Source organism: Mizuhopecten yessoensis, unplaced genomic scaffold (genome assembly GCF_002113885.1).
Source record: "Mizuhopecten yessoensis strain PY_sf001 unplaced genomic scaffold, ASM211388v2 scaffold3229, whole genome shotgun sequence".
Taxonomy (NCBI): domain Eukaryota; kingdom Metazoa; phylum Mollusca; class Bivalvia; order Pectinida; family Pectinidae; genus Mizuhopecten; species Mizuhopecten yessoensis.
The window spans coordinates 2082085-2108394 of NW_018404940.1; the positions used below are offsets into that span (position 1 = coordinate 2082085).

At 37.3% G+C, this 26310-nt stretch overlaps 1 protein-coding gene across 3 annotated transcripts in view; it reads left to right on the forward strand.

The window, feature by feature from the left end:
• The window catches only part of LOC110447169 (testis-expressed protein 26-like), a 25986-nt gene extending 2527 nt beyond the window's left edge, over positions 1 to 23459 (forward strand). The window contains exons 1-8 of one of the 3 annotated variants that reach the window (XM_021492684.1): positions 5123 to 5260; positions 5388 to 5571; positions 7360 to 7432; positions 13556 to 13718; positions 15821 to 15971; positions 16896 to 17072; positions 17937 to 18098; positions 20723 to 23459. In XM_021492684.1, coding sequence (XP_021348359.1) covers positions 5174 to 5260; positions 5388 to 5571; positions 7360 to 7432; positions 13556 to 13718; positions 15821 to 15971; positions 16896 to 17072; positions 17937 to 18098; positions 20723 to 20892 — 1167 coding nt within the window. In that variant the 5' untranslated portion in view covers positions 5123 to 5173 and the 3' untranslated portion in view covers positions 20893 to 23459. Of the gene's footprint in view, positions 1 to 5122; positions 5261 to 5387; positions 5572 to 7359; positions 7433 to 13555; positions 13719 to 15820; positions 15972 to 16895; positions 17073 to 17936; positions 18099 to 19088; positions 19540 to 20722 lie in introns of those variants that run through there. The other 2 variants (XM_021492682.1, XM_021492683.1) reach the window with 2 other exon arrangements.
• The last annotated feature ends 2851 nt before the right edge of the window (positions 23460 to 26310 follow it).

Sequence of the window (26310 nt, forward strand, 5' to 3'; positions counted from 1 at the left end):
CACCCACCCCCCCATTTCATTTCTTTCGAACAAAAATTACCATTCACTTTTGCTCACATATTGTAGAGTGACAGAATCCCATTATAGTTTCAAAGCTACATTATAATGATTATTCTCATAAGCAAAGACGTTTATATCAAATTTTACATTGTCATATTTATTATTAAATGACGTTTTTGACAACTGCCTTTTTCAGTATACAAATGTACAAAATACTTTGATCTAGATGTTCCTTTGTTGAAATATCTTTGTTGAATATACACGACATAAATAAATCATCTCCGAACGAGCCCCCGTATTGATAGTGAATCACAGATAGTACACGAGAATGATCGTATACCGATTTATTTTGTTGTATAAACAGTGGCCCGTACATTGTGTAGATATTGCTGGGCGGCGGGGGAAGTTGACAAGTATTTTATAATACATGTACAATAAAGAACCGAAAAGAACACACGCACACAATGTACATGTATTTACTTAGATATATTGACATAGACACTTCAAATGGAAGTCTGGTAATAAAATGGTTGATTTGATAATGGGAGTTTGGTGTCGTGGACAGGTTAGGTTTTATTGTGTGTCGTCTTCATTAAAATTTACAGTGCCCTACTAACGGCTTTTTATAGCAAAGAAAGCCCTATTACCAACAATGCCATACTGTACTCCGCTCTAGGCGAATTCTTTTGTATGATGATAGGACAAAAAGATATTGTAATGAGGGACACCCTTGTCTTCTGCAAGCACTCAGGTATTAATCCTTCCTCTCTATCCTCTTTTGTTTTTCTTTGTGATGTTAATAAAGTCGGGGTACCTGTCTTGAATACACATCCTTGATTTGTTTCTCGGAATGTCTAAGATTTTTGTAGCGCTTTCCTACCGTGTATAGAAGGTCGGAGGTTCAATTCAGGATCGGGTGTGTTATTAGACACCGCGTGTAACAGGACAAATTTATAGAAGTCGACTTCGTGAAGATTTGTGAAGATAAATGCACACTTTTTTACGAATCCCCGTAAAAATCATTTTCGCGCTTATATTTAAAACTGATTTGAATTTGCACAATGAATGATATTGAATAAGGTGGTGAAATGACATCCTTGTCTTGTGCTTTCTCTTCTTCCTTTGCTATTGTGATCTTTTGGTCATGTTTCTGATGACTAAGGCCAGTTGATAAAGGGGCCGAAGGTGTTACATTATTTTGAATATTCGTAAAATAATGTTTGCAATAATTATTCAAAACACTCATTCCCGCAGATTGGCAATACCACTGCATTCATGCGAACATTTTGACTTAAGGTTGGGTTTTATCGCGACAGGACACAAACAACATAGAAATACCATCAAAATGACCTTCGGGTTGCTGCTGTAAATAAATCATCGAAATAGTACAAACACAAAATTCATCGTAAAATACCATTAGACCTAGATTGTACCGCCAGAATAGATTTCAAAAATGCATCATCTATATAAAACACCCTGATGCATCGTGTTTTTGAAATAGAAATATCTGAGTGAGGTTAGTGTTGTAAACCTATCTTGTTACACAGTCTATTTCACTTTCAAGGGTCTCGTAAAGTTATCAAGTGAGTGGACTCACTGTAAACCAACCCCCACTTGTCAGCCGTTGTCCTTGTCTACAGTCGTGGCCTTGTTCATTTCCAGCTACGTGAGGTAATCCATTTCAAACTTAGGACTCAGTGCTGTATGGGTATTATGGGATATCACATTTCAGATGGTTTCATGGGAGCTTCAAAAATACATAAAATTGAACAATAACGTACTATCCCAATGAAAACTAGTGAAATAAAACATTTAAAATATATGAAATGTTTCTCTTTTGGATTGACTTGATAATATTCGCCTGTGCAATACCGCCCTTATTACTGAACCTTAATAACATCGCCAATAGACGCAGGAGGAAAACCCTGATTTAATACTCTGAACGGTACCGTACAATTCTAATCACAATCCTGTCTGTGGAGCTGACATTTTGACATTTTGATATGACAATGTACCTCTATTACTGCTATAGGCAGCACACATTTTAGTCGACTAATTTATAGAACGGAGTTCATGAGGTGAGTGAGTATCAGATGTTGGCAATACACACAAACATGTGCCAACTTGAAGTTGAAGATATTGAATGTATTACGCTTAACATGAGAGGCATACATGTTTTGAGAGCATGTCCCTTACCGCAATGGTGTTAGTTGACCCTACATCCTGGCAACTTCCGGAAGTGCTAGCCTGACTTTGGAGGGTGCACTTGGATCGCTGTGTGTCTGCTTTTAATTGTGCAACAGTTGACTATTGGTTAGGTTTAATTTGGTTTAACATCATATTAACAGTTAAGGTCATTTAAGGACGTGTCTCCATGTGTGTAGTGTATGCATGTTTGCGTGTGTGTATGCAGGAGACATGGTATGTAGGAGTGCCTGCCTCATTGTGATAGCGCGGATCAGATGCCGACTTAATAGTGCTATCTCACCGAAATACCACGCCGAAGGCACCCAGTACAGCATTCCACCTGGTCACATTATACTGACAACGGGTGAACCAGTTGTTGCCCTTCCCCTAAATGCTGAACGTTAAGCAGGGAATAACAACTACCATTTTTAAGGACTTTGGTATGTCCCGGCCTGGGTACAGAACCCATTGCCTTCCTCACCTGGGCGAAAGCTCAACATTAAAGCCAAAAGTGAAGCGTTGGCAAGCAATGCTCTAGGAAATAAAAGGTAGTTAGAAGTAGAAATAAATAAAAATAAATATAGAATATTTGATATAGCGCCCTATCTAGCTAGCATAAGCCACTCTAAGGCGATTTACAGTACAAAGATATACAATTTGTATACAGTCAATATATTAATCAATACAATATGAAGGAATTCGTGGGAGCTGCCTTATCTGGCACTAACTACTAGTCATATACCACCATGGCTAATGTATCCCTATGTGTGTATGCCTGCGTGTGTGCTGGAGATGTATAGTGTTCTGTTGTAGTGGGACCGTGCTTCCAACGGTATCATTTATAGTGCCACCTCACTTAAATGATACATCACATATACCGTAACATCCACCCCAGACCATTTTATACTCCACCTAGGTTGGTGGAGTTGTGTGGGCAGGAGAAAAACACTTTCTCTGAATATTCAATACGTACGGCGACTTCGGGGATCGAACCCCGGCCGCCTGCTTTGAAGGCCGGAGTGTTAACTACTCGACCAATCCGCCCAGAAAGAAAGATAAAGATATCAAATATTGCAATGGATGCAGCAGACTTATTTTGGCCGCTTTTGTGTCCCCCAATATAGGACACCAAAGCAAATCCCCAATTCTGCAGTGGGTTCCACACGAGTAACAGCAGGTGTATTCTTTTCTGATCCCCAACCTGCAGGGGTGGTAACACAGTTGACGAACAAAACCGCAACGGGCATACATTAAGTGTAATGTTTGGTTATAACAACTACACTTTTTTTTAAATTAACAAAATGTATATGATATGTGCCGGATCTGAAATAATATTTTAACTTACGAAAAATCACTTATGATAAGCTAAAACAATCTTTGTAATTATAGTTGACCCTGCTGTTGGCGGGATTTGTTCCCGACGGTCGGGGGTCGAACCATGCACGCCTTAAAGTACTTACAGTAGACTGGAAATAAGCGACACAAAACAAAGTTTAAAGTCGTTGTTATCAGTTTAAAATATAAAAAAGATAATTATACAAATACGAAACTCAGTATATATAGAAAAACATGTGATTAAATGTCTACTAATTTTTAGGATGGGTTCAGAATTCGACGTACATTGTAGTATACTGCGAGTTGTGTCTCTATATACCTCGCAGCCACCCAACCCTCGCTCCCTCGCTTCTCCCAGCCACCCAACCCTCGCTCCCTCGCTTCTCCCAGCCACCCAACCTTCGCTCCCTCGCTTCTCGCAGGTGGAACTGTATTTATCAAAATGACATGTCAGTGTGTCGAGATAAGAATTCTCGTTCGTCTGTCTAGTTTAAATACATGTCGGTCTTTGATATCTACAAAACAAACACAGAAGTTCTTGCCCCGAACCTCGCGACCATTGTGCCTCATTGTATATTTAACCAGAATGACGGGTTTAAGACAGAGAAAGAATAACTATGTTCTTACTTAGAGAAAGTCTTATTTTTTCATAGTTTTTGTAATACCGATTGTATTTGTAACTACAGCGGAGACACTATTTGTACTGGTGAATTGATTTTAAGATTTAAGCTTTCTACAAGTAATTGTGCATCTTGGAATCCTTCAATAAAGATATGGTCCACTGTGCAGCCATACCCAAAAGTACTAAAAATATATTTTGATAGCATTTTATTTAACACTATGACAAAAACCTGTAAAATGAAATACGGGGAAGTGTAGATCGTGATACGTATCGTATCGTAAGGTATATGCGTATCGTTTCAACTTGGTAACTTATAATTACTTGCTACTAGATAATTCCTAAAACGTATCCCTAATGAAAATCTTCCGTAAAAATAAGAAATTAGTTTCACGCATATCATTATAATTCAGGGTAAAGCAGGGTGGTCCAGATCAGTTTCAATTTTATTCTGCCATCTGACTGTATAGGGCTATACATTAAATGTACAATGTAAATATGTTATATATATTGCAGTGAGATATATATGTTTCAGTCTGAATATCGATCGATAGCAGGCTTCAACTGATAATTACCATTCCATTTATACTCGGCATGTCGTATGAGGCCAAACCAACACTACATATCAACCGTCAACTAACACTATAGCAGGGTAATTCATTACTTTTTAAACGAAATTGTCCCCGACAACACGCTAGTCTATTATCCTTCAGACAGGTACATACATTCGAACAACAAACCCATTCGAAGGAAAATAATAAACATTTGCTTGTGTTATTAAAGGATTAGAATGCTATTTATGATAACAATATGGTGTGTGAATATCGTTCTAGGGTAGGTGAGAAAAATAATACACTTTTCAATATTTGTTTGAATGATATTTCAAGCGTTTCAATGACTGAAGCGTCCCTCTGAGGACCCTGGCAACTAGACGCGATGGTTCGTAACAACAACAAACTATCCCCGGACACGTGCTCTGTTTGAGCCAATCGAAGTCGTTTTTACATAAGATTGAGACACTCCGGTGTAAAAATGGCGACTGATATCGATACCGGACTCAACATGATGAATGCATACGCCATGTATCCACCAATGGCTCCGGTTTACGATGAGCCCAGGGTAAGCTATGTGTGGTTAAAATACGTATCACTTGCCCAAGTTGCCACGAATACGGGATCGCCAACGCATTGCTTGTATTTGAAAAACAAACTAATTGAAGTTTAATTTGTATACGTTTTCATTACAGGTTGGCGAAAATGTGATAACACAGGGATTAACTAAGGATCTGGAAGATTTTTACGACAAAACGGAATCTAGTGCTGATCGAGAAAAGGCATTACAACTGCTCACTTCTCTAAAGTTTGGACAAGAAATTAGGAATTCGAGTCATTATCCCGTGGAAAGGCCCCACACAGCCATGCCAACTTTCGGTAAGTTTAAAGTGTAGGGTGGATTTAAAGGGGTCATCGGGAGGGGTTTTGTGCACTGACGGATTATCTGACATTGTGTTTATGTTGTTGTAGATTAAATTCACTCAACTACAGTGTTTATTTTACAATTACACTGTGTGTACTAGATATACAATGTATAGTCAGGTTCACAATGATTCTGGAAATCCGTTATTTATGTTATACACAGTATAGAGCGTACATTACTGTACTGTAAAACTTTGTTCATATTGGAACAAAATCAATAGATATCATTGTTATTCAATGTACAATACTGTTATATGGTGTAGTAATTTTTGATATAATCTCCGATGGTGACGTCACAAGAAACTAGACGATGACGTCAAAATGCACGAGAATGGCAAACTTTACGGTGTTTTCCTTTAATTTTACCTATCTAACTGTTTAAAAATCAGAAAATGTGCAGTTTGACATGCTTTTGTTGTGAGAATATGGTAAAAGGGATCTCAATTTTGTTCACGTTACACCAGCTTTCCGGCTAAAGATAATTTAATGAAAAATCACATGTATTTGCAACTCGATCAATCCATATTTTCTTTTGACCGACAAATGCATAGCACTCATGCATATAAAATAGTATATGTGTAGAGACTGACCGCATAAGGGTTTTTATGCGTTTGGAAAGTTTTTTAACGTCTGTTTTGAAGTGTAGCGAATAAAATATGGATATCATAATTTAATTCGATAAACGTGGACAATTTCGCAAACTGTATTAGTTTCATTTTTTTTTATATCTGTTACATTTGAAGAGCGTAGGATCTTCATAATTAAACTACTTTGAGAAACTTGGAGTATTAGTGAATTTTTACATAGAATGTATATGGTCAGTGTGTGGTCAATATATCTCTAATGAGGTCAGTCTTTCCCGTTGTCAATTAATTCATATACTGTATTAGAGTACGTCATTCTGAAGGTTTGTGATTTATTTGACCACGACTCGCCGCTTTATTAAGCACCCAAACTGACCAGATGGAATAGAATGACCTAACACTTAGATACAACTGACCCCACTTAAATGAAAACTGTCACGGTTGAGGAATATTTCAATCTTTACTAAGTCGATGGGAAAGGTCAATTGATAACAAATGGAAAACCGCAAAAATAATAACAATGTGAAATATTACCGGCAATATACTCGGTGAATGAGGATAGTCTCAAATGAGGGTCGGTGGGAAATGTCAAATGAGGGTCGATGGAAAATGTCAAATGAGGGTCGATGGAAAGTGTTAAATGAGGGTCGATGGAAAATGTCAAATGTGGGTCGAAGGAAATTGTTAAATGAGCGTCGATGGAAAATGTGAAATAATGGTCGATGGGAAATGTCAAATGAGGATCGATGGTTAATGTCAAATGAGGGTATTTGAAAATATCAGTTGAGGGTCGATGGAAAATATCAGATGAGAGTCGATGGAAAATCTTAGATGAGGGTCGATGGAAAATGTCAGTGAGGGTCGATGGAAAATCTCAAATGAGGGTCGATGGAAAAGTTTAATGTCAATGAGGAATAGGACATCGTCTATTAAATATATCAAGCAATATAAAGTTAATGGAATAATTTCAGATTGAAGGTTAACACCAAAGCTGGGACATTACAGTCATTTTTTCTTTCCCACAATCACAAAAAATAATGATTAATCAATATGTCCTTGATTGGATTTACAACTTCACAAGAGTGTTCTTGAGAAGTAAGCAATATCTTGCCTGCCTCATTTTCATTATGAAGTTAACCAACCGATTTGTCCGTTGCAGGACCAAGAAACCCGTACCAGACCACGTACACTAAGGATTATCCTCAGAAGGACTCCGGCGTGACGGCCGTCAGGTAACGTTGTTTTTACATGTATGTAATGCAGAACCATGTCAGACCGGAAAATCTTACTTCAAATTGTATATCATTATACCGTTGTTGTTCATATTACAGTACAGCATTGATCTTCCGTGACTGGCCAGGCCCTGGGATAAAGAGTTCCAAACTCATATTGTACGGAAGTTTTCTCTGACGTTTGTCGCAAGTTTGTCTCTCTCTTTTTCGGATATTTTGTGTCAAAAATCATGTCCTGATAATGGAAGCCCGGATAATGAGAATCTTGTAAAAGGAAGGCGGTTAATGGGCGTCCAGGTAAGGGATTCGTGCTAATAGGAGCCCTGTTAATGGAATTCCGAATAATGGGAGTGTTGAACGGTTAGTTCGAGTGTGGTTAATGGAAGTCCTATTCGAATAAATGAGATTCTCCTATACATGTCACACAACTTTTGGTTTCACCTCATGATGAGTTTGAGCTCAACTTTCCATACCTATACTTTGAAAACTTAAGCTCAAACTAAGCTTGAGGCGAAGTCAAAGCGATTATGATATTGATTCGAACTCGGTTGTGATTAAGTTGTATATCGCTTAAACTTTAATTTATATTGCTGATATGTCTCAACCCCAATGATCCTTAATGCTGGAGCTAGTAACTGTGTGATTATCGAGGCTAAACCATTAGCTGACTTAAGGATTTAATGGGATTTACACATATTTGATGTTGAATGATAACCCGGCCTTATTAGGCGAGCCAGTGCTACATATATACACCATGTGCATGAACGTCCACGACACGATGGCGATGTGTACTTATCGTTGTGTAATATAAATACAATATAGTGTCCATGTGCCCCCTTTTGTTTGACATGATTATATAATAACATTATTACGCATAGAAATATAGTATATACAGATAGGAATATACAAATGTGGTGCTTTATTTCTACGAACTTTATATTACCGGACCCCTGTGTCCTAGATAGCTCGCGAAAGTTGTAGACAAAACTAATAGAATATTACGTGAATTCCATGTTTTTATTGGAAGATGTAATATAAGAAATTTGCAGAGCCTCGGGTTTAGACAACCAAAAATCACCCCTCAGATTTTAGATTTCTCTGTCACAGCCTCAACAAAGGGTTTGATTCTATTGATCGGCTAAGGATATTGGCGCAATTGCTGACGTCATCATTATCATGACGTCATAACAGCAACCATACACGATACATACTTTGAATGCTATTATTACTTCAAAAACGGTAAAAAAATAAGTATTGAACTAATTTCAATTGGCATCCATAGTCAATATGAACGCAACAGTTGTCAGGTGATTTAATTAAGTCATCCTTTTTTTATATTTCTTAAAGTGACGCTTGGCACTCTGCTTCGAATATCGCCGTGAATACACAAATGATATTTTACATGTTTTAAAAACTGCATGAATTCTGTAGAAAAAAACAATCCAAATAAACTAAGCATTGACAACAAGCATTATATAGAACTATTTCTATATACATTATCACAAGGTTATGTCTTATTAATTTGTTTACAATATACGTAGTTAATCATTTTGCAGGGTGCCTTTTTAGAATTGTCAAAAATCGAAGTGTTCTTGCAGTGAAAATTGCGAATATGACTTGTGATCGACTTGTAAACTGTTTATGTATGATACTTGTTTTGTATCTTATATAACGACCATATTTCAATGAATACACTGCCTTAATAGGTCATGTCAAATTACTATGCTTCTCTGTAACGGTAAATAAGCTTTCTGTGCACCTTTTTCTAAATCCGCCATTATCAGCCCACTTGCGTGATTTACAAACATTAAATCGAATTCCGTGACGGAAATTAAACCAAGGGGTGTCTGAAGACCCACACAATTAGTGTTGTAATACGAAAATCACCGTTATCGTTATTTAAGTGTAGTTTGTATATATGGCTTGCGATTGATTACCGTAAATATCGTAGAAAGACGATGGATAAACTAAGAGATTATCTAGAACGAGACTGTTACGAGTCATGGACACTCTATAACCTTATCTGTGGCATTTTTCTTGTCTTCATCACACACGGGTAATTAGTGCTAATCCGTGTATGCTATATGGAGGAATTAGCATTGAAATGCTAAATCAGATTGAACTTCAGCTATTCGAACGTGGTGTCTCATCGATGTATTGTTAAACGCGTGCTTGATGCTTTACTACCAGTTAATATCCAGTCTGGAATTATGGACATTTACTTCAATTACAGCCTTTCCATTAACTGTTAGACATTTTGTGTTGTGTACTGGTTCGGTTAGTGTGGGGGCTATACAGTTCAATTATGAAGTTGTAATTAGATTTTTACTTTATATAGAATGACTATACGGACCCTTAATTAAACCACTTTAAGTAATGACTCTGGTCAAAGAATGGTTAGCTTAACGAATAGGTGAGTTCGAAATATCTTAAGACTTTTTTTTAGGAAGACTGACGCTTTAATATATACACTTTTTACATTTCAACCACAAACATAAACATGGAACTGACACATTGTTTAACCGTTAGAATTCAATTTGTCGCGTTGTTCTTATAGATAGCAGTGAACGACTGTTTTTCACTATGTTTGTCTTCACAGACGATAGTAAAAGTCTGTGGCGTTGTCTTTACGGACGATAGTGAAAGTATGTTTGTCACTTTGTCTTCACAGACGGTAGTGAAAGTCTGTTTGTCACTTTGTCTTCACAGACGATAGTGAAAGTCTGTTTGTCGCTTTGTCTTCACTGACGATATTGCAAGTCTGTTTGTCGTTTTATCTTCACAGACGATGATGTAAGTCTGTTTGTTGGTTTGTCTTCACAGACGACAGTGAAAGTCTGTTTGTCGCTTTGTCCTCACTGACGATAGTGAAGGTCTGTTTGTCGCGTTGTCTTCATAGACGATAGTGAAAGTCTGTTTGAAGCTTTGTCTTCACAGACGACAGTGAAAGTCTGTTTGTCGCTTTGTCTTCAAAGACGATAGTGAAAGTCTGTGGCGTTGTCTTCACAAACGATAGTGAAAGTCTGTATGTCGCTTTGTCCTCACTGATGACAGTGAAAGTCTGTTTATCACTTTGTCTTCACAAACGATAGTGAAAGTCTGTTTGTCGCTTTGTCCGCACAAACGATAGTGAAAGTCTGTTTGTCGCTTTGTCGTCACTGACGATAGTGAAAGTTTGTTTGTCGCTTTGTCTTCACAGACGATAGTGAAAGTCTGTTTGTCGCTTTATCTTTACAGACGATGATGGAAGTCTGTTTGTTGGTTTGTCTTCACAGACGATAGTGAAGGTCTGTTTGTCGCTTTGTCGTCACTGTCGATAGTGAAAGTCTGTTTGTCGCTTTGTCCTCACTGCCGATAGTGAAAGTCTGTTTATCACTTTGTCTTCACAGACGATAGTGAAAGTCTGTTTGTCGCTTTGTCCTCACAGACGATAATGAAAGTATGTTTGTCGCTTTGTCGTCACTGACGATGATGGAAGTTTGTTTGTCGCTTTGTGTTCACAGACGATAGTGAAAGTCTGTTTGTCGCTTTATCTTCACAGACGATGATGGAAGTCTGTTTGTTGTTTTGTCTTCACAGACGATAGAGAAGGTCTGTTTGTCGCTTTGTCGTCACTGTCGATAGTGAAAGTCTGTTTGTTGCTTTGTGTTCACGGACGATGATGGAAGTTTGTTTGTCGCTTTGTCTTCGTAGACGATAGTGAAAGTCTGTTTGTCGCGTTGTTCTCTGTGACGATAGTGAAAGTCTGTTTGTCGCTTTGTCGTCACAGACGATAGTGAACGTCTGTTTTTCACTTTGTCTTCACAGACGATAGGGGAAAGTACGTTTGTCACTTTGTCTTCACTGTCGATAGTGAAAGTCTGTTAGATGCTTTGTGTTCACAGACGAAGATGGAAGTTTGTTTGTCGCTTTGTCTTCGTAGACGATACTGAAAGTCTGTCTGTCGCTTTGTTCTCTCTGACGATAGTGAAAGTATGTTTGTCACTTTGTCTTCACGGACGATAGTGAAAGTATGTTTGTTGCTTTGTCTTCACAGACGATAGTGAAAATCTGTTTGTCACTTTGTCTTCACAAACGATAGTGAAAGTATGTTGGTCACTTTGTCTTTACAGACGATAGTGAAAGGCTGTTTGTCACTTTTGTCTTCACAGACGATAGCGAAAAGCGAATGACTGTTTGTATCACTTTGTCTTCACAGACGATGTGGTAAGTCAGTTTGTCGCTTTTTCTTCACAGACAGCAGTGAAAAATTCTGGTAGCTTTGTTTTCACAGAGGAACGTGAAAGGTTTTGTATTACCAAAATTAGAATGACATATGTTTGTTGATTTGCTCTCACTGACAGCATTTTCAGATATATTGCCTTTGTCGCGTTGTCCTAACAAACAATGTTTCATGTCTGTTTTGTCCTAACAAACAATGCTACATGTCTGTTTTGTCCTAACAAACAATGCTACATGTCTGTTTTGTCCTAACAAACAATGCTACATGTCTGCTGTCCTAACAAAAAATGCTACATGTCTGTGATGTCCTAACAAACAATGCTACATGTCTGCTGTCCTAACAAACAATGCTACATGTCTGTTTTGTCCTAACAAACAATGCTACATGTCTGTGTTGTCCTAACAAACAATGCTAGATGTCTGCTTTGTCCTAACAAACAGTGCTAGATGTCTGCTTTGTCCTAACAAACAATGCTAGATGTCTGTGTTGTCCTAACAAACAATGCTAGATGTCTGCTTTGTCCTAACAAACAGTGCTAGATGTCTGTTTTGTCCTAATAAACAATGCTACAAGTCTGTGTTGTCCTAACAAACAATGCTACATGTCTGTTTTGTCCTAATAAACAATGCTACATGTCTGTTTTGTCCTTACAAACATTGCTACCTGTCTGTTTTGTCCTAACAAACAATGCTACATGTCTGTTTTGTCCTAACAAACAATGCTACGTGTCTGTTTTGTCCTAACAAACAATGCTAGATGTCTGCTTTGTACTAACAAACAGTGCTAGATGTCTGTTTTGGCCTAATAAACAATGCTACAAGTCTGTGTTGTCCTAACAAACACTGCTACATGTCTGTTTTGTCCTAACAAACAATGCTACATGTCTGTGATGTCCTAACAAACAATGCTACAAGTCTGTGTTGTCCTAACAAACAATGCTACATGTATGCTGTCCTAACAAAAAATGCTACAAGTCTGTGTTGGCCTAACAAACAATGCGACATGTCTGTTTTGTTCTAATAAACAATGCTACATGTTTGTTTTTTCCTAACAAACAGTGCTAGATATCTGCTTTGTCCTAACCAACAGTGCTAGATGTCTGCTTTGGCCTAACAAACAGTGCTAGATGTCTGCTTTGGCCTAACAAACAATGCCACATGTCTGTTTTGTGCTAACAAACAATGATACATGTCTGTGATGTCCTAACAAAAAATGCTACAAGTCTGTGTTGGCCTAACAAACAGTGCTAGATGTCTGCTTTGTCCTAACAAACAATGCTTCATGTCTGTTTTGTCCTAACAAACAATGCTAAATGTCTGTTTTGTCCTAACAAACAATGCTACATGTCTTTGTTGTCCTAACAAACAATGCTAGATGTCCGTTTTGTCCTAACAAACAATGCTAGATGTCTGTTTTGTCCTAACAAATAATGCTACATGTCTGTTTTGTCCTAACAAACAATGCTACATGTCTGTTTTGTCCTAACAAACAATGCTACATGTCTGTTTTGTCCTAACAAGCAATGCTAATTGTCTGTTTTGTCCTAACAAGCAATGCTACATGTCTGTTTTGTCCTAACAAACAATGCTACATGTCTGTTTTGTCCTAACAAACAATAATAGATGTCTGCTTTGTCCTAACAAACAATGCTACATGTCTGCTGTCCTAACAAACAATGCTAGATGTCTGTTATTGTCCTAACAAACAATGTTACATGTCTTTTTTGTCCTAACAAACAATGCTACATGTCTGTTTTGTCCTAACAAACAATGCTACATGTCTGTTTTGTCACACCTCCTTGAAGATGACATTGATATTACGTTCAATAAGTCATATTATAAAGAGACAAAAGTTGTTAATGATGTCATGAATGGAATAAATTACCAATTTTTCTTTTCCAGGCCCATGTCGTCACAAGGGTTTGCTGCTTCACACGACCTGAGCGGCCCCATCGGGGCCACAACGTACCATAACGATTACACAGGAGGATCTCAGCCCCCCTCCGCTCCCATCAGGAGCGGCAGCGCTTCCGGTTCACGAAGCAATAAACCACACCCACTTCAGGTAAGTGGATACATTTCCGGTTCAGTTGTAAATGGTTACACATTTGACTTCTGATTCATTGTTTATAAGAACGTATTTCCCGTCTTACCTAACAAGAATGGGTTGGTCCATATTGTTAGAATATTTCAATATCTATGTTTTCCTCATTGTCAATAGCATGTTTTAGCTGTATTTGAAAATAAGGGTATAAGAGTTTCCCCCCTTTGCATGCGCACCTCATACAACTTTTTCCCTTTGATGGTAGTGCGTTGGATGATTGTGTCAACAATATGTATACTGCATACTTGTGTTATGTTGATATACATGTATTGTCATCAAGTTGACTTGAACAAATACAGATACATAAATGTAGGACAGTTGGTATACTCCGTCTAAAACTGGGAACATGTAATTAAGAAATTAAACAATATCGACACCGTGTAATAACTGTATACAAATATGTAATTTACACATATCACTAGACGGGATGATATGTGATTCCCTCTATGATACATTTCAATTTGACATTGGCCTCCTATCCCCAAAGAGTTCGTAGGTCGTCTCAAAGCGGTTCACAAATTAGTATCCGTGGTTATAGGGCCTTTGCAACCAGCCAATATCTTTCTCAACTCCACGGGGAGCATACAGCCAGTGCTGCCATTTTGGCGTTCACAGCTAGCATTCAACAATTCTAGCACTGTCCAACCACGTACTCATTTACAGATGAGTAGACTGGAACAAGCGGAGTAAAATATCTTGCTCAAAGATACAACACAGTGCCGTGCCGTTACTCGAACACGAGCCCGGCGTCCTACCACTTGACTATCGTGACTCGAACACGAGACCGGCGTCCTACCACTAGACTAGCTATCGTGCCTCATTATGATAACACTGAGGTTAATACATGTACTTGTGGAAAAAATCAAGGAAGATAACTCTAGCACTAATAAGTACAAAAATAGTAAGATAGCATACATCCTTTAACGATACAGACCTCTAGACACGTTTTTTAATCTGTACAAAATCCCTTGCAAACGTTCGGTCCTCGGAAATATGTCTGACTATATATAGGTAATATACGTAACTTATGAGAAATCTTCTATGACTTTTCATTTGATCCAATAGTGTCCAATCTACATTTTTTGTGTCTATAATTTAAAGTGTCTTTTTACATTCTACAGTTTACATGATTGTGAAAAAAAATAAGTACTGTGAATAAGGAAATACCTACAAGTTAAAGAGCTTAGTGACTTAAAGAGATTACTTAAAATCTTTTTAATTTCTTGTTTAGGAATTACTATACAAAACAATTTTTTTTAATCGCATTGACGCAGGTTCAGAACGCCGTCGCCATTTAAAAGTAAATTTATCGCGTAGTCATTTGACATACGCTTAGGAAGGAGGTTAAATACTGAGTGGTCGTGATTTTGGACACTTTCTAAGCGTTTTGCACTGGTCAGGATCTCCTTACCACTTCCAAAAGCTGAAACTACACATTGGACACTGTTTTTACCGGCATGACGATAGCTTTGATAAATCATTATACCTTGCGGGACTTTAAACTAAAAAAAAAAAGATGGCGTGAACCAAATATAATCAACAACAGTGTTCTGATTGTAAAAAATGCAGCCGGGCTAGATCGGTATTCGAACCCTGGACTTCAGATTGTTGTACAATTGCACTACTAACAGATTGACCTGTCCTGGCCCAACTGTGCTACGGATTAAGGCGAAATTACTGAAGATGGGGCAAACTTGCGTGCAGTTGGACTGGGATCCTTACGTTCTAAATGTTAATGCTACTGTTACCAGGCTACTACGTCTACGTTGCACTAGTGGATAGAAAACTTGCCTTTCACAAAGGCGTCCGGGGTTCGATTCCCCGATCGGACGTGAAAAGATATGGGGTCACCTGCGCGACCACTTTGGATTGGCCCGGGTATTCCTGTTTCCTCAAACATGAAGACGACCCCCAGCGCTATCCGAGCAAACAAGAGTGATTATTATAAGTTGAAATAACTTGTTCTATCATTATTGTAAATTAAATTAAGTTTCTGAATACTAAGTAACGTGCGAACATCTGGAGGACGTGATGACTGACATGTAGTATCTTGTGTTTTGTAGTCTTTCATGGTATGGAAGTTTCCGCGCCGGGCGCGTCCAGAGCAAAAGGAAAGCCCGTGGTCTGAGGAGCTAACAGACGATATGATCAATCAGGTTCACAAACGCCTGTGTCAGTCTACGTATCAGAGTGACTTCCTCGGTATACCTCAAGGTAAAGACCCCTCCCTATTATATATTAAAAGTTTCACAAGGGAAGGACCCCTCACTGTTTGACCCTTACCCCTACTATATACCGGAAGTATCCTAAAGTAAGGACCCCTCACTTTTTATACGGTAAGTACCCTAAAGTAAGGACCCCTCACTTCTTTTATACCGTAACTTAATCAAAGTGACATATTATGTCGACTCTTTACTAAAAGTACGTCAAGTTAAGAATCCAATCATATTCCTAAAGAATGAAAACACAGGTTTACTTGGGGGTTTACTATGTACATGTATAAATAGCAATCGATAGAATAAATTAAATCGTCACCAGGGCCTGTGACTCAAAATAAAAAGCCAGTCTCAGTCTGTATCAGAATATGCTGAAGGTAAGAACCCTCCCCACTCTTAACAGAATGTATCAGAAGATGGGGACCTCACCCTGCTTCGTACCAGAGCGACCACAAGTGCGTATACCTCAAAAGATTACAACTGTTCCCGGATATTTTGGCAACTTTCTAGACGACCTTCTTTATCTGAAAGAGTATCAATGCTCCTTGAGTGAGCTCAAATTACCATGTCATATGAAATAAGGTTTTCCAGTACAAAATTGTCGGTAACTTTTGAGAAAGGAATTCTGACATGACAGATAGAGATATTATTGAAGTTATCACACGTTTTGTATACAATTGACGTCTACTATAGTGAAATCTGCTTCAACTTCACACGTCATGAAATACGCAGTTAGGAAATCCCTAATCTATAAATAAATGTAAACACATTCTTATACACATCAACTTTCCGCAATTTGAATATCTAATCATCATCAAGAAGTATCTCGCGCGTTCTCCCACAGCATTCCTGAGAAAATATATATGTTTGTCGAAGAGGTGTTTTGACAGACATGACATTTTTTATTTTTTTTTATTTACAGGTTTCCAAGTGAAGAGTGCATACAATCTCCCCCCAGATTGGAAGGAAAATATTCCCTATACACTGGACTCGGTGGCCCGGTATTCCTTCCAAACCCCGTCCCAGCAAGATGAACTTAGACTACCGGCCTCCCGCTATGGTAGCAACAAGAAAAAGCAACTTGTTGCTTCCGGTACAAGTGAGTACTTCCGTTGTATAATTACTGACTTGCAGTCTGATAAAAGACGTATGGATTTTGGCCAAGCAAAATGATTGTCGTGACTTGATAACTATGGGTAAAACTTTATATTTCATAAACCTTTAACAACAGCTTATGTTGACAGCGTTTCAGACTACTGTGTTTGTTTAAAACCAGGATAGGCACTGAAATCAACGGTAGGTAGGAAAAAATGAAAATGGTTTTTGTTCACAATATCTTGAATATCATCTGCTAGGATTTGTTTGTGTTTGTTTTTGGGTTTAGCGTCCTTGAAGTTGCTAAACAGCTAAGGTCATATGTCGATGGGTGCTTAGGACTACACAACCGGAAAGAAAGAGTTAAGAAATAGAAACAGGTCCCAAATGTTGCAACATGATATGGTCAGCGGTTCAGTGATGGTTTCTTAATGTCCCCTTGGCAGAGAACACAGAAATCATACACAGGATCACATAAGTCGCCTCTTACGGTACCATGCAGTGGTAGTGGGGTACAGCAGCCTGTTTCTTTCCATGAAGTGCATGGTAACTCTCCTGGGAAGAGACACAGAAACCTGCTTTTTTTACATCTATATTTGGACCTAAACTTAGGTGTTCAGAGTAATTTTACATGTTTTAGGGGTTTAGAACGACTTTCGGTAAAAAAAATACCACCCTCAATGATGATATTATACGAGAAGGGGGTAAGGCTTTCGATGTAGAAAAATCGACCCTACCTATCTTTCTTGCATCAAAAACCACATATCTTGTTGATGTACGAAAACAAAAATGCTTTGTACCGTTGTAAAGATGGAGGGAAGAGATTGATGCCTTGGTCGTCTCACTAATAACCACCCTTATATTACAGTACCAACGGCCTCCTCTAGATACATGCACATCAAACAGAGAACAACATACGACCGCCATTATAACGACAACTCGTCAGCCGTCGTTACTCAGATTAAGGACACAGGAAAGAAACTCGGTGCGGAGGCTTTGCGGAAACACTTAGAAAAAATGGAAGGAGAAGGTAAGAAATCTTCTTACATGGAGGGACAAAAAGTAATCCGCATCAAAATGCATTGTGTTTTTGTGCTATGTATCAGTCTTCTATTGAAAACATACTTTTTCGAAACCCAGATGTTTGGCGAGTTTGATCTGATTGGTTTGCACACAGTCACATCATTAAAACTTTCTACTCACGTGATCATTATAATACTGGTAAGTATCCACATCATCTTCAGTCACGTGCTTGACTGTGCACTGTTTGCATGCTTTTGCCACAAACAAATTAGGTCAATTGTCTAATTACATCGGATATAATCTAAAGTTTATTTTGTCTCTATTCTCATCCTCAACTCACGTTTAATTGACGTCTGCTTTTTCGCAGGTTAACTTATACGCAAGCTAATAGGCACAGTTTCAATTGTGTGAAATTTGAAACACATCTTCATGTTTTATTTGTAAATATAGTGTGGTGTTTTCTCGTAGAATGTCCTTTAATACTTATATGTGACTAAAAAAAAATCCAATCTTATAATTTTGTAAGCACATAGTGTCACATTACACAAAAATCGCTGTTGCCTCTTGAACAATTGCTTGTAAAATACATGTTCAAAAGTGTCTTTCATTACGTTGTCATTTGACCGATGCAATGAACCGATTGTCACAAGCTAATGAGTTTATACCTGTTTAGATGACAACTTTGAAATCAAATATGTCATTGTCATAATGACCAAATTTCTCGATGGGTCTTTTACTCAATCAACTTTTTGTACATTTTGGCTTCAAAATTCTTTGAAACAGAGCGTTTCTTCTACTCTGAGAACTGTAGTTACGTTACGAAGAGTGCATTATTGGAATTATCTATTCCAGATAAATTCACTTTGTGACTTCCGGTTTCTTGTCTTTTTGATAACTTCCGGTTTGTGCCATTTTCTGTTTGTGTTGTGTGGTGTGTAGTAATGCTGTGTTTGTGAGTGTTGTTTACACGGTGCTTCGATTCTTTGATCTGTTTCAGAGAAAGACTTGGTCCAAAAGATGTTAGAGTCCTACGATATAGGCGGGTCTGAGCCGATGGGCGGGGCTAATTACAATGTACAGCCGCCACCGCCCCGCCCACACTCACGCGCGTCAGTCCATTCTAAACGTTCTTTCAAACCTCCAAGCACACCCATTTCGAACTATACTGCCAACTCCTCGGGAGTACATCCTTTCCGGATGGGTCGAACACCGACCCCGAGCCATCGCTCACCAAGCACACCCTCGTGTGGCAGACCCGACAGTGGGTACCAAAACAGATTGGGAATGCATATACCGCCCACTCCAATATCTCTACCAATGAAAGGATCCAGAACGCCATCCACGCCCATTTCTGTACCTTACACTCCGCCCATGTTTCTGTCCTAGTCGCTGATTGGTCGCTAGTATTATTATAATGTACACATACTAATTAAAATATTTTCATTGATTTTCTCGGATTCACTGCCCGTTTTTGTTCATCTTCATTTACCGAAATTGAAAAGAAGATCAAATTGATATGCATAGTATTACATGTTTCTGAATGTTTCATCTGTCACGAAATACATGTTATGGAATGTTTTCAATTTATCTATTTTTCATTTTTTAACATTTTATCATCTTAACCCAACAACTATACGATCATCAACCTAAACATTATATTTGTTTTTTCATCGAAAGAAAATATGAAACAAATTTTCCAATTTGAATGATCAAAATAATTCAATGTTGGAATACATGTTAAACAAAAATGTGAAGGTTTGAGAAAATGTCAACATTTTGGCTAAAACGGTGAGGACTTATCAAAGTCCCTATACGTAATCGTTTGTTATAGATTTGCAATAGGTCAATTTTGTAGCTTAATGTGTTGAACAGTTTTGCCGTAGACTATGACTTAAGTGCTAGTATTCATATTACATACGTACCTGCAATATGCTAAATATAGAACTAGTACTCTCTAAACGGTGTCGTCATGTATTGAAGATTGGTCAGTCATTATTGCGATGTCAATTTCCTGTCATAAATTACAATTTTGCAGAACACTAAATAGTGTCTTCATTTTCAACACAATTTAAGGAGAAAATGAAAATTAATTCGCTCATAATTGTAATGACATATATGTGTTACTCCAGATATGATTTTTGTTGTTTGTTTGTCTTTCGTTTCTAAAGCAGTCTGTGATTATTCACTTTTTATCTTGGCACATTCTCATGCACATGGTTAAATACCATACCGCACGTGTTAAACCGCCAAACATGATATAAATGTAATATTCGAGATGTACCGAGTATGCAAGTGTCAATTTTAATTGCCCACATTTTCCTCCTTCATTTCCTGTTTATTATTTAAGTATTCATATATTTCAGTGCTACGACTTACAAGATTGATTTTTTTTAGGAGAGAAAATGTTAGTAATTTCGATGATTTTGAAGCATAGTGTCCTACAAACCCAACTGGATGTTAAAATCAATATAGTATAGTATAGTTTAAAGGGAAAGACGCAGATCCATAAGATGATTCAAGCTTTGATAATGGACTTAACTCTTCATAATGCAACGAGTAGAGTGGGTCCCGTCCATTGACAAGCAGTTGTTATAGTGACTTGTAGTATCATTTTTATAAACTTGTTTTCAGGTATACACAATTTAGGCAACAATTACGCTAGCACTGAGTATAACCGTCCTGCGACGTTAAGGATGCAACAGAGGGCCAATACGTCCATGTTACCACGGCTTTCTATGACAAATGGAGCCGTCCCAATGTTAGACAGGGCCACTGCTTGGCCGGGACCCGTGCACACGTGATCACTCTTTTCTTATCACGTGATAATATACAACCAATCAGCGATGCCTAGAACATCTGTCATTTGCCGACATTCTGGACGTAGTCTGTGATATAATTCGCCTATTTTTTTTATTCATATCAAGAAACATTCTTTTTTTCAAGATTTGTTATTTATTCAATGTTTAACACTTGTTTACCAATCCAAAATATTATTTTAATGTTTAAATGAATCTCAAACACATGCCATGAAAATTGCTGCAAGAATAGATTTTGCAGCAGTTTTCTAAGACTGAAAGGTTGATAGAATTTCGTCTGAATGTTTAGACAAGAAAGAAATTCATACTTTATTTTTTGATGATTTCCAAAGGTTGTTAAATTCCCGTGTGTTGATATTGAAATTTCATTTTGTGACTTAAGAAAAACGGATTTTTTACCGTTGGTTCTTCTTGTTCCACGGGGAGATACAGAAATTGCAGAGGTTTTGTAGGGATCTAGTCATCACTTTTTAACATGGAGATATATTTTCTACATTGTGAGGTTCCGTATTTAGGGAAGTATAATAATTTATTATATTTTCTAATATATTAATCTGTATGATATATTATACCACTAGTATTAAGTAGGTTCGTGATGAACGCTAGATTTTTTTTATTTTATTTTTTATTTCTCAACTTGTTTTATGTGAATAATAATTCATGGCGCTTATAATATTTTAAAAGCTAGGAGAATACATCGTATATATGTAAAAAAAAAATATATATTTTAAATTAGTATTATTTATGTGATAATGGCGTATATTTGCCATAATGATGTCGCAGTGCTGTCTTCAGAAATCTCCACCAATACATAGGAGAACATTGAAATAGTAAGACACCAACAACGTAACGGTATTTACCTGTTTTAGAATACGATTTCATTACTGAAATCTACATCACTTTTAGCTCAGTAAGATACAAGCGATGGTTATTTCAACGTAGATTTGACACGAGCATTTTGGCGAGTGGGATAAACATATTCACATGTGATATACTTAATTGGTTACTCTTGCAGCCCAAATGTTTAACTCCACATTCGATGTCACGTTAAAATATGAGCCTAATATGTTCATTACAACAAGCATTGAAATATTATTTATAATGACATGTTTATTGAAATTGCATTCAAAGCGCATTTTTGTTTGTAAAGCAAGAGGTTCCGATTAATCTAAACAACCTTCTGTTGCTATTGTCGAATGTCAGTAAGTATACATGTATATTATACCGGGATATTGTTACCGCTCTTCCTTTCAAACATAAATCAAAAACCTATTCACTTTTACATGCATATAATTGTTTTCATTTACTTGATTTTGCTGCCGAACATGAGATATCAATTTATTGGCGAAAGTCGGAATAAGTTTATTTACCATATTCGAGTCTGCTAAATCACTGTATTATGTGAATTCCTATTCCGCGATTTTACTTTCAGCAAATTATTTACTTGCAAAAATGATTTTTTTTAAACCCCATGCTTAATAGTGATGATAGATAACATTCTAAACAAAATTCGAATTCGTCATAACGCTATAATATGCATCTCACAATAAATAAGAAATTGACGGCGAAAGCTAAAAATCTCTTATTTCGTTTGTTTTCATTGTTTTCTTCTTGAAATAAATTAAGTATTCAAGATATCGAGGTCTTAATAATAATAACAAATAAATGTAAAGTAAAACCGAAACTCACATCGACATAAAGGTGGTATTTGATTCGTAATAACGAAGCTCTACCACTGTATCGGTAAAAGTAGACGAATTTGAGTCATTTGTTGTATATGTATGTGGAAATTTCATATCATATGGCCTATTGATTACTTAAGTAAATAATATTTTACGGTATTTTTTCTTGGTATGTTAATCAGGGCCTGGGGAAGGCGATTGATTTTTACTCTGGTCAGTGTGTAGTCAGTTTGTGTGTGAACATTCTGTTTAAATAACCACTAATTTACAGTTCAAAAAACTAACACATTTCACTTTTTAAAATTTCAATTTAAGTTATGGATATTGTTCATTTGTTTGATGGTTACGGTCACATAAAGTAAACTTTATCATTATATCTTCATAAAGTTTGGTCTTAAATTGATTTTTTTTCCCCAACTATTCCAAAAGGGAAATTATCCAATGATCTCCCTTTGTTATAATACAATTTAATGTAAGAAAATGCATACAACATTGTTACAAATATCTGTTCTTCGTACAAAGTATGGAATGAATTTCAGCCCATATAATAGGTTATATAAATGAATTTAACGATAATATCAGTTATGTATATATTTACCACTTAGAATAAAGAAAGCAACAACCGTAAAATATCTAAATTATTTTTTATTCGCATGCTTCTTTTAATTTGTTATTCGCGAAAATCTCGCGGAATTAGGTTCAACTTGGTGTTGGAGATATATATCATGACTGTTATTATTTCTTTTCCTTTCTCAGGAGATGTTTTTGTTACACATTTCAGTTATGTTGTTTATGGGAGAATTGGTAGGTTATGTACGCAACTTTGATTTGCTATTAAATTGCACTGAGAATAAACGATATAGACATCTCTCTTTGTCTAGTTTGTTTTCTGTTTAAATCGTCGTAAACGACAAAGAGTTGCAGTAAGGAGAATATCTCTGATAAATGAGATGGGAAAAATTTAAGTTGAAGCTTCATGTCAACGGAATATAAATTTTCTTGAAACGATACTAGATGAGTCTTGTACATTGTATATATATTGATTCCCCCGTTTCTGCTTTGATGAAAATGGAGCTAAACACAGAGTCTAATTGAAGTCGGTGAAACGAAAAATACAGGTCACAGTGGCCTATATAATGATATCTTGTGTTGGAGTAGTACTCCTCCAAATGTTGTTATCCGTAATTAAAGTTTGATAGCAATGGAACTAGCAAAAGAAGGGTACATGTAGCAAAACTAAACGCAAAGTCTTACTATGTAATGGAGAGAAAAAGAGTTAAGTACAAAGTCATCACAAGACAGTGAAGCGGAAAATATAGGTCACAGTGACCTATATGCCACGTGACGATGCCGTAGTCATGAAGATGTTTCTGTAGAAATTTGATTATAGCGGGTTTATGGTATAAGAGAAGTGGAGATGACTTACATAGTCCCACCAAGATATCGTACAGATGGGCCGACAGAAAAGATAAAAACTCCATGTCCCTTCTCTTGAAGTATCTTTATTCTGAAACTGAATCTACGCCACAAGGGAGATAACTCCGAGAAGTGTACTATGGTATTCAGAGGTTATACAGACAGGGTTACATAATATACAGAGGTCACATATACAGACAGGTCTCATGTACAGACAGGTCACATATACAGACATGTCACAAATACAGGCAGAGGTCACATATACAGGCAGAGGTCACATATACAGGCACATGTCACATATACAGGCAGAGGTCACATATACAGCAAGCTCACACAAGTCATATACAGCAAGCTCACATATACAGACAAGTCACATATACAGCAAGCTCACATATACAGGCAGAGGTCACATATACAGCAAGCTCACATATACAGGCAGAGGTCACATACATAGAGGTTACATATACAGACAGAGGTCACATATATACAGATCTAGATGTCACTTATACAGAAAGGTCAAATATAGAGACAGGTCAAACATATGCAGTGGTCAGAAATACAGCATGGTTGCATACCGGTATATATACAGAACGAGGTCACATATACAATGTTCACAGTTCACACAGACATCTATACAGACAGGTCACATCTATACAGACAGGTCTCATCTATACAGACAGGTCACATCTATACAGACAGGTCACATATATATATAGACAGGTCACATCTATAGACAGGTCACATCTATACATATAGGTCACATTTATACAGACAGGTCACATCTATACAGAAAGGTAACATATATACAGACAGGTCACATCTATAGAGACAGGTCACATCTATACAGACAGGTCACATATATAGAGACAGGTCACATCTATACAGACAGGTTACATCTATACAGATGTTATATATACTTATGCAGTGGTAACATATACAGAATGGTTACATATGAAAAGACCGAGGTCACATATACAATGTACACAGTTCACACAGACAGACAGGTAACATATATACAGACAGGTAACATGGATACAGACAGGTCACATATATACAGACAGGTCACATCTATACAGACAAGTCACATCTATAGACAGGCCACATCTATAGACAGGTCACATCTATAGCCAGGTCACATCTATACAGACAGGTCACATATAGACAGACAGGTCACATTTATAGACAGGTCACATCTATAGACAGGTCACATCTATACAGACAGGTCACATCTATACAGACAGGTCACATCTATACAGACAGGTAACCTATATACAGAAGTTATGTATACTTATGCAGTGGTCACATATACAGAATGGTAACATATATAAAAACCGAGGTCACATATACAATGTACACAGTTCAAACAGACAGACAGGTCACATCTATAGACAGGTCACATCTATACAGACAGGTCACATCTATAGACAGGTCACATCTATACAGACAGGTCACATATATACAGACAGGTCACATCTATACAGACAGGTCACATCTATACAGACAGGTCACATCTATACAGACAGGTCACATCTATACAGACAGGTCACATCTATACAGACAGGTCACATCTATACAGACAGGTCACATCTATACAGACAGGTCACATCTATACAGACAGGTCACATCTATACAGACAGGTCACATCTATACAGACAGGTCACATCTATACAGACAGGTCACATCTATACAGACAGGTCACATCTATACAGACAGGTCACATCTATACAGACAGGTCACATCTATACAGACAGGTCACATCTATACAGACAGGTCACATCTATACAGACAGGTCACATCTATACAGACAGGTCACATCTATACAGACAGGTCACATCTATACAGACAGGTCACATCTATAGAGACAGGTCACATCTATAGAGATGTTATATATACTTATGCAGTGGTCACATATACAGAATGGTCACATATAAAAAGTCCGAGATCACATATACAATGTAGATAGTTCAACCAGACAGACAGGTCACATCTATACAGACAGGTAACATATATACACACAGGTAACATCTGTACAGACAGGTCACATCTATAGACAGGTCACATATATACAGACAGGTCACATCTATACAGACAGGTCACATCTATACAGACAGGTCACATCTATACAGACAGGTCACATCTATACAGACAGGTCACATCCATACAGACAGGTCACATCTATACAGACAGGTCACATATATACAGACAGGTCACATCTATACAGACAGGTCATATCCATACAGACAGGTCACATCTATAAAGACAGGTCACATCTATAGACAGGTCACATCTATACAGACAGGTCACA